Source organism: Falco cherrug, chromosome 2 (assembly GCF_023634085.1).
Source record: "Falco cherrug isolate bFalChe1 chromosome 2, bFalChe1.pri, whole genome shotgun sequence".
NCBI classification, from domain to species: domain Eukaryota; kingdom Metazoa; phylum Chordata; class Aves; order Falconiformes; family Falconidae; genus Falco; species Falco cherrug.
Genome location: NC_073698.1, coordinates 69,861,298 through 69,875,007, shown reverse-complemented (window position 1 = coordinate 69,875,007; position 13,710 = coordinate 69,861,298). Strand labels below are relative to the sequence as shown.

The window sequence follows — 13,710 nt, the reverse complement described above, 5'->3', positions numbered from 1 at the left end:
GGAAAAGTCCTGATCCCCCCTAGGAACAGGGAGCTGTGCTCAGTGCACATGAACCTGCAATTGCAAGGAGACTCCAAAGATGCGTGGTGCTTCGCAGCCAGGAGGGACCAGCTATGATTATAGTTAACAAGATCATTTTACAGCCACACATTCTATCATAATAGAACTTCACCGGTGATTACCTAGTTGCTCACTTTGTCATGATCAGTGTATCAGCTACATTTCTACCAATTACTCTTTAGGTCTCTATAACCTTTTCTTTTTCCAGTTAAAGCTTATCTCAGCCCAGAATTTCTGGCTCTCTGCAAGCTACAAAAAGGATCTTGTTTCTCAGTTATGACCTCACTGCTGCTGTCCTCAAATAAAGGAAATCACTTAATGCATTTATAAAAGAGAAAAGGAGTCATGCAGTACCCTGCTAATTTAAAGATTAGGAAGCACAAGTCAGTTCTATAAATGTCTTCTTCCAAAAGCAAAAGACATTCTGTTATACTTTATCACAGCAGAAGAAAAAATATGCTGTTTGAAGAGACTTCAGACGTTCTGATGTGTAAGTATGGTTTGTTCTCTAGGACTGCTGAAGTAGTTCAATTATTTATAGGAAATTATTCCAAGTTACATACGGGGCGTGGAGCAGAAATACCCTATCTTAACTGGTACATAGCTGTAAGTTACATGAGAAATGTTAACTACTTAAAACCACACCCAAAGACTGTCTACTGTACAGCATGATGCCTTCTCACCTTTGTGTCTGTGATGGATAAGCCTCCTGTCCACCATGGCCTTACTCTTACAGCCCCCCAAAGCAGATCCTGCAGAAGCAGGCAAAACTTCCAGAGATCCAGCTACAGGATCTGAGCTTCCAACTGCAAGCCCTTTACAAATTAGGAGTAATACGAGCTCCTGCTCTGAAGTACTTGACATGTTTCCAGTGCTGTCACAGATGAAGTATTTACTATTTTTCAAGCACTACCTCAGCAAAAAGAAAAATAGATAAATGGGGCGGGAGGGCTGAGGGACAGAAATCTGCAAAGTATTTTCTGTTTAAAAATAGCTCTCAGACTACTGCAACAGTCTCTAGGTAACCTTGACTCCTACTTTTACACATTTTTCTGCCCCTGTAAAAAAGAACAAAGAGCTTTTGGAGGCACGTTTTAAGCAGATTCCAAGAGGCGTTTTTACAAAGGGATGGGAAAGTTCCTTTTTTAGCACAAATCCTCTAGGCAGCAAGCAACTACTATTATTTGTAGCATGAAATTTCAGGAAGACTACCTCTCATTCTTCACTTGGACATCACACTTCCTTTTAGGAGCTACAAAATTAAGTATCTTTCTGATTAATTACCAAATGACTGAACCATTTGCTGTTCCAGCAGTCAGGACAGCTGTCTACTATGACTTTTTTTTGTTAATAGCTGGTACAACATCAAAGACTTACTACTTTACTACTGGAAAGCATTCCCAAGACCCTGTGAGGACAACTTGGTCAACCTCTTTTTTTAAGCACATCAGAAAAAGACAACTGACCTTATCTTCTAATAACAATCTTCTAGAAATAAAGTACAAAAGAAGAGATCATTAAAGTGTACTTAATGCACTTAATTCATATATAGGCACATGTGGACATGCTCTAGAGGTTTTCTTTGAACAACGTGACTTCAGTGCAAGCGCACTACTAAGGAGCACAAGCTCTCAGAATACAGCAGCAGAATTAATAAAATGCATACTATGGCATCAGTCACCTTTATAAAAATTTAAGCACAGCTTTCTAAAGAGAGGTCAGCAGCTTCCCTTTGCTAACAGGGACCCTTCCTTGCTTCTTCTGAGCTTGACCCACAACTAACAGAAACCCTTCACCTGTCAGGTCTGCAGTAGAATAAGCACCAGGAGGCCGTCCCACCAGCCCACCAAGGAATTCAGAAGCATGCATGGAAGGAAAACGTCCCAGCAAATAAATTTCGGGGCACAGCAAAATGCTCGCCCATAGCCATCTTTCTCATGGCTGTAAAGCACTCAGCCCAAATCCAAGAATGTTCAGCTGGAAGTTTACCTTTGCCACGCTCTCCAGGAAGCAGTGCAACCCCACAACCTGTCACACACCTAGCAGGAAAATCCACAGCAGTTGCTCTTGAATCAACTTGCACTGACGATCTGTAGCTTTAACAGCTTGAGAGCCAGCATGGAAGGTGAACAGATGCAGAAAGACACACTTTTTATGTGCAACACTGCTAAGTTGTTGGGGTTTTTTTACCTATTATGAGAATTACCAAAATAAAGGGAAGGAAAAGCCAAAGATACACACCAACTACCCACCCAACTAGCCAGTACACCAAGAGTAGTGTAATTGAATTCATTTCCAAAGACACCAATGTGAACAAACAAGCAGAGGAGACAGGACAGGACAAGGTGGCAATGATGGTTTACACATCCTCCGTACCGAGGTCAACCATCCCACTTGCTACACAAGCAAAGCAGTGGCCTCAATCAAGACCAGGAGCATGGAGGCAGCCAAGCCCCTCCCCGCCCAATCTCAATGCTTGACATGGGAGGACAATGAGGGTACAGTGACCCACAGCAGAGGAACCCCCAGCACACTACCTAGAACAGCCCCGTGAGCAAGGCTGGGGTGCAGAAGCCAGCACTGACACCATTCTAAGAGGCTCCGTCTGCTTGAGAACAGGCACATTCTGGCCTGAGGCCTCATCCTCACACGCCCAATGCTCCCCCTTTATGACTCTTTCCTACTGCCTCCTGGTCTGCCCTGCCCCCTTAATTCTTATGAAGTAAGAATCTGGAAGGCCCCAGATAAACTTAATGTGGCCACTCAGCACTAATTTATTTTGTGGCCAAGCAATTAATGGAAATTTAAGAGGCCAATTTATGGTGAACACCCGCTGGCATGAGAAGGGAGAAGCCTCTTTCCCCTGAGGTCTGGCCAAGAGAGGCAGATCCTTCTCTTTCCACCAAAGCTCAGGAAAGCTCCTACATTTTGGTTCTAGCAACACCCCAGCCACCACTCCACGGGCTGGAGATCAGCATGCAGCTCTATACCCCAGGAGATAAGAGACAGAGCATCTCCAGCACCCAGGCGGCATCTCCCTCACCCTGCAGCATGCTACCTCTGACACTGCGTCAGATCTGCTGCTAACTCACCTCTTCTCCTTGGCCTTTCCTGTGCCATCCTTTACCCACTGGAAGTGGGAGATCCATGTAAAGGACTTTGGAAGAAAAGGACCCCTTTGCACTAATATCTGTCCTTAACTCCATGTTTTTAAAACTCTGATACAACCAAGCTTTATCTCCTAAATGCTTATTCTGAACCCCCTGGGGATGGAGCCAGGGAGATTAAAATGCTGGGCAATTTGAGCAGCTACATGCATTAGCTATCCTCCCTTCCCAGGAGAAACCTGTTTCTGCTCCGAAAGAGTCCATCACACCAGAAGTAAACACAACCACTCTGAGGGATTGCTGCAAATTTTACTGCTCTCTAGAGACAGCAACAATTCCCAGGCTTGGCAGACTTTGCAGCAGTGGGTAATTACACACCAGAGCCAACATGCCTCTTGCAAAAACAAGGTGTCCTGGCATGCCGGTGTCCAGATAACAATGTGTGCTACTCTGTTAGGAGCCAGACACAATGGCACAGCACACAGCAGGCAAGCAAGCACCTGCTTCGCTGCACCACAGGAGCCAGCGCACAGCCATCCCTCCCCACCTGACACAGCTCGTTCAGGATTAGGGTCAGGCAGGCGCAGCAGAGCCACAGCCCCGCGTGCAGGCTTGAGAGACCACCCGAGAGCTGTAACCACTGACAGCTCACGAACCAGAGCCACTGCAAAGACAGCAGCAGCAAGAGAAGCCAGAGGACTGCACTGCTGAGCTGTTTACCTCTGAGCAGGCATCTTCAGGCTTATTTACAGGGAAGGTGCAAGACGCTAACAGGCCGTCTCAGTAGGAAGAAGGGCACAGTGAAATGCCCACCGAAGGCACAAGCCACTGCCACCCAAACCCTCTGACACTCTTTGTGTGTTTGCTTACAAGCAGGCCCTCACCCCAAGGATAGCTCAGTCTCCTTCAGAGCTGTATAGCATCCAATTGTAAAATCTGCAGACTACTACAGCATGCTCCTACCTGGCCTGCCTAAGACAGTATCTTTTGATAAATACTGTTCCCTAAAAGTGAACTGTGTTTTCATGTTCCCACCCCACCATGACAGTCTTTGGCCATATGAAGTTACACATGGTACTTGGGAAAAGCCCTATTCATTATCTTCCCTATGAAGCAACAACCACCTGCTACCTCTGTAACTGGGAATTGCTTTCTAGAAAGAGAAAAAAACAAAACACTCCCACAAGCACATCCTCAAATGCCCACATTAATTTGTCACTGAAATCTATCTTCCTTTAGTTTCAGACACACAGCTTAAAGGGTCTGTACACCTGGATACAGAGACAGCTGTAGTCCTCCCAGGCACAGTCCCTCCAGACAGCATCTCATCACAGAGCAGCAGGTGACAGGAAAGAGTGCAGAAAGCACCTACTGCACACACACAAAAAAAATCCCCAAACAAAAAACCCCAACCCTGCACACATATGATAAATATATTTCAGTTTAATTGACCTAAAAGTTCATATAATCAGAAGACCAATTAGAAGAGAAGTGACGACAGAAAAGAAACCCACCTCATACCCCAACTCCTTTCATTTCATCTGCCTAAGGACCAGCCCCAAAAGCAAGATTTGGCAATACTTGGCATTATGATGGCTGAACAACATAAACCTTGGCACAAAGAGTGATCCAGCTGGAAACAAATGCTTCCTTTCAAGCAGCCTGACATGTGCTTGCTTTGAAGCTGTGGAAATTAGATACCTTGCAATAATGAGGGATCTATTCCAACCTCTACAGCAGCAAAAAAGACAGCAACTTTGTTTAAAACAGCAGAGATCACCAAGCTGCAGGCATCTCAAGAGGACTAGAAAGATCAAATAGTAAAGCTGATTTCCTTAAAATGAACAACAAAAAACCTCACACACCCACACTTCAATCCATAGCAGACTCTGATAGAGGGAGCACGGGAGCAGTAGCGGCACTGTAAATCAGATAGTCTTGCAAAAGCTTGCTTTTAGCAAGTATGTTCATCTTTTGTTGTTAACTAACTATTTCAGCTGGAAAAGTTGACAATTTGAAGGCATACGGACCTCTTCTGAGACCAGACTGTACTGGAAATAAGCATACTGGCTATATGACAGGAGACTTTTATAGTTTAGACTTGAAGCGCCTGCAAATCAGAAGGCAGAAGGTTGCAACGAGAATGAAAAGAAGAGATTGGTAACTGGAAAACTTGCTTTAATATTACATCACACAAAGCCAGTTGTTGCAGATGAAGCAGGAAAGTACTCCACAAGAAGCACCAGTAAAGAAATCCCACCAATCCTTGCGTCCTGCCAAGAAGCCTGGAGTTTTACCTAACTTTATACAGCAATTGTATAATCAGTGTATACATGTGCCTTCACCCTCTAAAAAGAAATTAAAAGGATACCCATGCCCTTGACTCAATAGTAATACATAAGCATCTTGGAGGCTAAAAAAAATCAGTTATTTTCTCACGCACCGACAGTCTTAAATACCTGACAGTGGCTCATAAGCATTTCAAGTTGCCCATATGCCAACACTTAAGAAGTACTAACAGTCAGAAGACAGCCATGGTGGGATTTTGTTGTTGTTTGTTTGGGTTTGGCTGGTTGGTTTTTTTTTCCTCTGCTATTTACTGTGTTATGTGGCTGGAAAGCAAGAAGGCAACTCCAGCAAGCCAAAAGGCAACACCAGACGAACACTAAGAATTTCAGAACGTGAGGCTCAGACAGCAGTTTGACCTGTGAGAAATGGCACTGGCACACACAAAACAATGTTTTTAGAAGGTGAAGGGCTGGGGGCGGGCTGCCCTCCAGCAACAGGAATTTGTCTCTGCTACTGGGAAGTTAGCAAGTATCAGCCTATGGTTTTAGGATTTCAAAAGCTAGCAAGATACCTGCTATTATTTTTAATAAGACATTTAAAAAAAATCTTGTTAAGCAATTTTAGCATTACTGACAGGGTGAGGAGTTTCTGAACAGATTCCCAGCGTACTTGGAAAATCACAGAAAACAGCAATAAGGACACAAGGGAGTTATCTCAAGACCCCGATGCAGAGCAGCCACGGCTGGACATGTGTGCTCCAGGGACAGGAAGGGGAAGGACAGGCTGTGCAGTTGCGCTAGCAACACGCTACAGTCTTCCCTCTCCTTTCACCCCTGCACAGACACAGCAAGAAGCACACACGACAGTAAGAAACAGTCCTCTAAAAATCACATCAAGTACTTATTTCATTGGAGAGATGACACTTTCCCCAGCAGTGGGACCCTGAACCCAATACATTAAAGAGGCTCCACTACTGAAAGAAAACTCGGTGGATCCACCCGTGACCTACATCAAGCCTCTCCCCTCCCTCTGCTTCACCTTCCTTCTTGGGTTCTCCATCCTGCCCTACTTTAAGAGAGATTACTTCAGCTAAACCACGTAATAGTTTTACAGAGAGACTCAGCTAGGACTGAAAACTTGTCGCATCTAGCTGGAAAACTGGAATAAATAGTAATGGTTTCCACAGCCAGCATCAGCTGTGAAGCAACAGTATTGCCATGCAGTCACCAAGTCTTGTACCTCTGCTGTCATGCAACCACAGCAAAAAAAAAAAAAAACAAACAAAAGCAAGTCAGGGACTAGCATAGTGGTGCGTTTCTCTCCACAGCTGCCAGCAAAATAATAATTAAAAAAAATATATCAGAAGCATTTATCCTTAGATGTAAAAACTAGGCACAAGCAAAGTAATTTTAATCAAAGCAGGGAAGGAGCTTTTCCAAACAGGAAAGACGGTTTTCTCTACATTTGTCTTCCAAAGAGATTTACCCGCAGGATTTCGTCTCTACTACTAACATGATGACCGAGGCTTTCTCCCCCTTCCTCGTCAATTAAACCGGACATCTATCACGCTCAGGCCGGAGGAGTGGCAGATCCCGGGGGATTTGCTGAGATCCCGGCTCCACGCCTCTCTCCAGGCGTCTGAGATACTCATGGTGTTGTACCACCCCCACCGCTTGCAGAGCAAACAAGCCGGGAGCACGCACGCACACAAGCATTACTATAAGGCTACAACCGAGCGAGCAGGATCCACCTACTACTCGGCACAGAGACTGAAAACAACCTAGTTCTGATAAACTACGGCTGCCATCGGTTTGGCCGAGGAAGAAGGTAGACTGTGCCATTTTTCTTGAAATCCAGGCTCCAGAGAACACTTTGCACACAGAAATGCTGCATGCCTATAGAGAGGTTACACTCAAAACACAGGCGGACCATCTCCGCCAGCCAAAACGCGGATTTATCTCTAGTATTTTGCGCAGTGTAAGGTAAAGGAAAAATTCTGAGCCTTTATGCCTATTGATGTTGCCCTAAAGGTTTTTAAGGGCTGCGTTCTGCTGAAGATACAACCTTGCAGCTGAATGAATCCGACCCACACGGTCTTTTCTTCCACAAAACCGCGGCACGACCGCTCCTGCGTTATCTTTTACTAAAAGATGGTTTCCCCACAAATAGGAAAGCGGGTTTTCTAGAAATACTGCATAATGAGTCATAGACTGCAAGCAGCTAAACGCCAGGCACCTTCTGAGCAAGGACAAAAATAACAGCGGAACAAAAATAGCCATTCACTTGGGGGGGGTGGGGGGTGAGGAAACCCGCTGGGAGGACTCATTCTGAAAACTTCCCCCAGGTGCCCCCTCCCACCACCCACCACAGCCCCCCGGCCCGCAGCAGCCGTGCGGGGAAGGGGCTGCCCCCGCCTCGCCCCCTCCTCCTCCTCCTCCTCCTCCGCCCGCCCCCCTTCCCCGCTCCTCACCCATCTCCAGGGCCTGGTTGTACTTCTCCAGGGCGGCCGGCAGCTCCTGCCGCTCCCGCAGCGCGTCGCCCTCGGCGCGGAGCCGCCGCGCCCGGCTCTCGGCGCCGAACCACTTGTGCAGCAGGTTGCCCAGCACCACGTTGACCCGCGGGCGGGCGGCGGGCGACGGCGGCGAGGCGGCGGCGGGGGTCGGCTCGGCGGGGCGGCGCGGGCGGTGGCAGCGGCCGCAGTCGCCCGGCTCGGCGCAGCGGCGGCAGTGGGTGTGCCCGCAGTGCAGGGTCACCGGCTCGCACAGCAGCCGCCGGCACAGCGGGCAGGCGAAGAGCTCGGGCGGGCGGCAGCACGCCGGGTCGCCCAGCACCTCGCCCTCCGCCCCGCCGCCGCCGGGGCCGCCGCTCCCCCAGGGCGGGAGGCGCAGCTCCTTGTCACGGATGCTGAGGGCGAAGCTCTCGGCCAGCTCCCGCAGCTCCTCGGGCCGCAGCCGCGCAAGCCGCGCCGCCGCGCCGTAGGCGTCCAGCGCCTCGGCCATGCGGCCGGCCCGCGCCAGCGCGTCGGCGCGTCGGAGGCACAGGCCCCGCTCGGGCTGCGGCAGCCCCGCCAGCTCCGAGCCGTAGATCTCGGCCGCCAGCTCGAAGTTGCCGCCGCGGAAGGCCTCCTCCGCCACCTGCAGCATCTCGGCGCAGGGTCCCGCCGCCGCGGACCTGGTCCCGGCCCCGGCGGCGGGGGGCAGCGCGCAGGGCCCCGGGCCCAGCTCCATGCCCGCGCCGCGCCGCCGGCCCCCGGCCGCCCTACTCCATGCCGGGCCCGCGGCGCTGCCGACTCCGGCTCCTTCCTGGGAGGAGGCGGCGACGGAAGGGAGGGAGGGAGGGGGCGGGTCACACCGCTGCAGCAGGGGGGCGGCTCCCGGGACGGGGGATGGCGGAGGGGAGGGAGAGGATGGCGGGCAGCTCGCACCGCCCCCGCGGGCCCGGCTCCCGGCTTATGTAAGGGGCGGCCGGTTGTGTAAGCCGCCTCCGGCCGCCCTTCCCCGGGGCGGCGGCGCGGAGGGAGCCGCGCTTCTCCCCTACCTCCGGGCCCGCCCGGCGGCCGCTGCCAGGTGCCGGTGCCGCACGTGCCCGCCTGCCGCCGCCCCGCCCCGCCCGCACGTGCGCCCGGCCCACCGGCGGCGGCGGCTGCCGCGGGAGCGGGGCGGTGGGGGGGGTGGGTTTCCGCTGTGCGGCCCCCGCTGGGCTCGGCCTCTTCCTTCCCGTTTCCTGGTGCCCGGCCTTAACCGCTTCCTCGCCGCGGGGCGACGGAGGGGGGGCAGCCCCGCCCCTCCCGCCGCCGCCGGGACCCCCCCGGGCTCCGCCGCGCGTGGGGCGAGCAGCACCGCACGGGGGTCCGGGGCGCGGTACCCGCTGCGGCGCCGTTGGGTTTCCCTGGTCCCCGAGGACGCGAGCACGTGTTGTCTCGCACAGAACAGACCGAAAATACTAACGTTTCCCGAAGAGCCCGGCGCCAGCAAACCGGCAGCGCTGCCGGCCCAGCTTGGGACCCGCGAGTCGTGCTGAGCGCTGGCTTGTGTATCGGCAGCAACAATAAAGATAATGCAGCTGGAAGTTAGTTAATCATGCGTGAGTCAGAAAGGAATCCAACTTGCTCCGCAGGAACAACAGGAGTGAAAAAAAAAAAAAAAATAGGCAACGTTTATTTTAGACACAGCTGTAAACAAACCGTTCGGAGCAGCAGAGAGCCTGTCAGACGAACGGTGAGGCGCTTTTGGGATTGTAGCCGGACAGCAGACGGTGTTTCAGTCTTTGCCTCTCTCCTGCTAGGCCTTAAGCCCCCCAGGTGACGGCCTCTTAGCCCCCGTTAGGAAAATCTCATTCCTCAACTGTTGCACCAAGCAGTCTTTATAACATGAAATTGAATGAACTTTTTTAAGATGTCCACAGCTTACGTCATATACTGCAGAGTCATGCTTAAGTAAGCATAGATATTCGTGGTGAAGTAAGTGTGACCAAAGGACCCGAGCTCACCGCAAGGATGACAGCCCCCACCCTGAGGGTAGGGACCTTTGTTTCTCAGAATCTCAAAGCCATCCGTGAAGGATACCCCTGGACTACGGAGGTCACACCAGCATCCTAGCCCCTCCAACACCTCCGTGAAAACCCACCCCCCACACCCCTTATCTGGCACCATAGATACAAGAAACTAGCAAGACCAACTCCAGGGATGTCTAGGTCAATAAAGAAGCAGGTGGATGATGGCTGTAAAAGTACAGTTGCTTTGCAAAACAGTGACGTGTGTGCATCAAGTTGTTCCATGACCTAGCCATTTTGCACTGATAACGTTTCTAACAGTGGTTCTTTGAGTGATGCTCACCAGCCTGACACTTGCACCACCCTCCTTGGCTCAGGGTTTCTCCCCAGAAGCTGACCTCAGCTGCCTGTCACTATTTTATCATTCCCTTTCCTGACATTTTCACTTGGAATTAGGATGGGATTGAATCATCTTGCTGTTTTATCAAACTCACCTGGGGACATGACTGATAGCACAGAGGACAGAAGCGGTGCGGCTGATTCTCCTCTGCCGTATGAAGGACAAGCCACAGAGTCTTCGACAGATGATGAAAACGTTGACCCGCCACTTGAGCCAGCCCCCAGCATTATTCTCTGGTTCCTGGGACCTTGACAAGGAGCAGCAGCATTTTTCCTGATGGCTCCCATCCTGCTCCCCTGCTCTTTGGCTGGGAACCCCCCAGCGGCCCTCTTCACTTTCCCATGGAAGGAGAGAGCAGGTGAGTCCGTCCTGCCATGCCACATTTCCCCACGTGTCTTGGGATTGCCGCATGATGGCCCTTCACCTCCAGTCATCCCTTCTGGCGGGCGGCTTGTGGGGCACCAGCTCAGGTGGGCGTATTGAGCACGGCCAGTCAGCCCCCCCATCTGCAGCTGCTCTTGTGTCATGCTGGCGTGCTGGGATGGCTGCGGTCCTTTCCTCATCTATGCTTAGCAGGTGCTTCTAGAAGAACCTGCTGCAAAGTGAGGCTACTACTTTATTTAGCAACACGATCAATAGCTTCTTGGCATGCAGCCTCTGTTTTTTCCAAGACATCTATTTGCAAGGGAACGAAATTACCTCGCTGCTGTTCAAACTGACTCAGCGTGCCATCTTTTCCCTTTTTCTCACGCACAGAATTGCTTGCCACCAGTGTCTGAGCACACCTGCGTCGCTCTTCTCCTCAGTGCTTGTTTTGGAGGCCGTGTTCTTTCACAAGTCTTCTTGCTCTATGACACGGTTCATTTGTACGTCTGGCTGTGGCATTACCTTGCAGTTGTATCTGCTGATTCCCTACCTGAGCTAAAAAGCCACTTTGATACAGCTCCCTTTTGCAACATTGATAAGAATTCACTGAGCCACAGATCTTGGATGGATGGTGAAAACATGGACTCACCACTTGAGCCACCCCAAAGTATTAATACTTTGCAGGAAAGAATGATAGCCTAAGAAACAGCAAGAACAGAGGGAAAGAAACTAAAGTAAAATTATTAATGATCTATACTAAAAAAGCTCATGCTTCTCACTGAAATTATCAGTAGTATGCCTACCTCAGCAAATGTGACCAGGAGACTCCTGCCAAGATGTTCTGGTGGAACAGGTGCCCCACGATGTGGTTGTGTGGTTTACGGCTTCTTTTGGATGAACTACAAGTGACTGATTGTGACAGTCACAAAGCAGAATGGATTTTTCGTGAAGGATCTGAAGCCCAACTTGAAACACTGAGGTTGATTTTATAATTTTTATTAGAAGAAAAGCTGTAGCTACGGCGTAGGATTGAAACATCGCCTACTGCAGGACATGAAGGACCCTCCTCTAGTACTCCCCAAAACGATGGCAAAACTTCTGCTGGCTTCATTATCTTAAAAGAACCCCACCAACACTCAAAATTAGCCACTATGTGGCAGGTTGTTAGAGGTGCTCCCCGTTAGCAGTATTATTTTCCTGTTAATAGTATGCTGCCACTTAGGAGTGGCCTCATCACGCTCTCTCAAGCAACATGCAGAAGTCTATTTGCTTTCCAAGGGGAGAATTACAGGTGTAATCCACTGAGTCACTGTTACACACTTTGAAGTTGATATGAGGTTTCCTTTAAGTTTGTAGCTGAATTTTCAACTTCTTCCCGAGGCTCAGCTTTCCCAGGGTTTTCGCCAGGGTTGAATTTTTCTTGAAGTTTGAAGGGGAAAGTAGGATATGAAACAATTTCGAAATGACAGCATTTACATGTGTGGAGGGTATTTTTAATTCCTCTAACACTTTTCTGTTCCAAGGTAGTTTGAAGTGTTAAACTCCAGTTTGTTTTGATGATCTCACATGGAGGAAATCTGTGTGTTATTGTTTTGGAATAAGTTAATTAGGATATAATCTGTGCACAGGCACATACACATATACCATGCTAGAATGCTACAGAAGTTGTAAAGTCAAAGACACAAAAATCAGGGCACAGCATAATGAAGGCTGTGTATGCTTATTTAATGTCTCCTTCATGCATCAACCTGACATGATTTTAATTAATCACATACTATTCTCTCTGCAGGATACATGCCACAAGAAAGAAGAGAGTCGGTTAACGGGCATCCAAATAGTAATGTTCTCCCTGGTCACTGTGCAGTCCCCTGCACCTTTTAATTTGTATTAGTCGTACCTTGCTACAGTAGCAGAATTATAAATTTCCTCATGTGTTTTTCTATGCACCATTGAAATATTTCATAAATATCACACATTTACATTTTAAACAAGAGCATGAGTCAAAAGGAGTAAATAGTACATGTATTACCAGCTGGGAAGTTGAGGTACAGGTGAATTAAGCCCAGAGTGGCCACTGACCTCTGGGTGGGTGGCACTCGATTTAGAAATTTCAGAATATGATTTTTCAGCTACGCAGGTAATTTCAGAATTACAGCTTGCTTCAATTGAGCTGCAATGGGACTGAGGTGCTGAGACTCTGGGATTAGTTTGGGCCTCTGCTGGAGCACTCTGCAAATGAGAGCTATACAATTAGCGATCCCCCTCCATGATGGCACGATGTAAATGCCTTACACTTTGGCACAAAGAAAACCCATGGTGGAGCACAGAATGCAGTCCTTCCAGCCAGCACTCAACGGCTTTTCTCCTTCCTTAATCACTGCCTCATTTATTTCAAGCTTGCCAGCTTTCAAAAGAAAAGGTCACTGTAAGATTATTACTACTAAAGTCTTTGTCAGCTTAATGAATTTGCCCCAGCTGAAATTTTTTTTAAGAAAACCTTGTTCAGAAGTATCATTTTTATAACAAAGTTGCAGGGTAGTGCCAATAATGAAAAAGGTGCTAGCTAAAATCTATTGATGTTAAACATAACAAAGATTATTTTTTCCCCTGGAAGATGTGTAATACGTTAATCCAGCTGCTGTGAATTGGAGGAGCTAGGACTGTTTCTGGAGGTTCTCGTGCTTCCTTGCAACATCCCAGACAGGGAGATGGATCTTGTCTTTTCAGCGTGACATACGTGTATCATGTACAAAGGATGTTATTCTTAACTACATCCTGCACGGGCTGACTGGAAGATTAAACAGCTTAATAATTGTCCGACAAATCATCAACACATCCTATGATGCAAAAGGAGCCAATTAAAGTGTACTGCTGGATTCCCTTCCAACAGCTGCCACGCAGAGCAAGCAGCTCCTCACTTCAAGATAAGCACTGTTAAGAAAATCCCCTTCCCTAACTCTTATCTCAGGAAGCCTTTATAGTGTGAAAGTGTGTTAA

At 49.1% G+C, this 13,710-nt stretch overlaps 1 protein-coding gene across 2 annotated transcripts in view; it reads right to left on the bottom strand.

The window, feature by feature from the left end:
- The window catches only part of LONRF2 (LON peptidase N-terminal domain and ring finger 2), a 37,074-nt gene extending 27,984 nt beyond the window's left edge, over positions 1-9,090 (bottom strand). Inside the window, exon 1 of one of the 2 annotated variants that reach the window (XM_055701983.1) lies at positions 7,927-9,090. In XM_055701983.1, the coding sequence (XP_055557958.1) occupies positions 7,927-8,683 (757 nt within the window). In that variant the 5' untranslated portion in view covers positions 8,684-9,090. The remainder of the gene's footprint in view (positions 1-7,926) is intronic. The other variant, XM_055701982.1, reaches the window with a different exon arrangement.
- Positions 9,091-13,710: the final 4,620 nt, after the last annotated feature.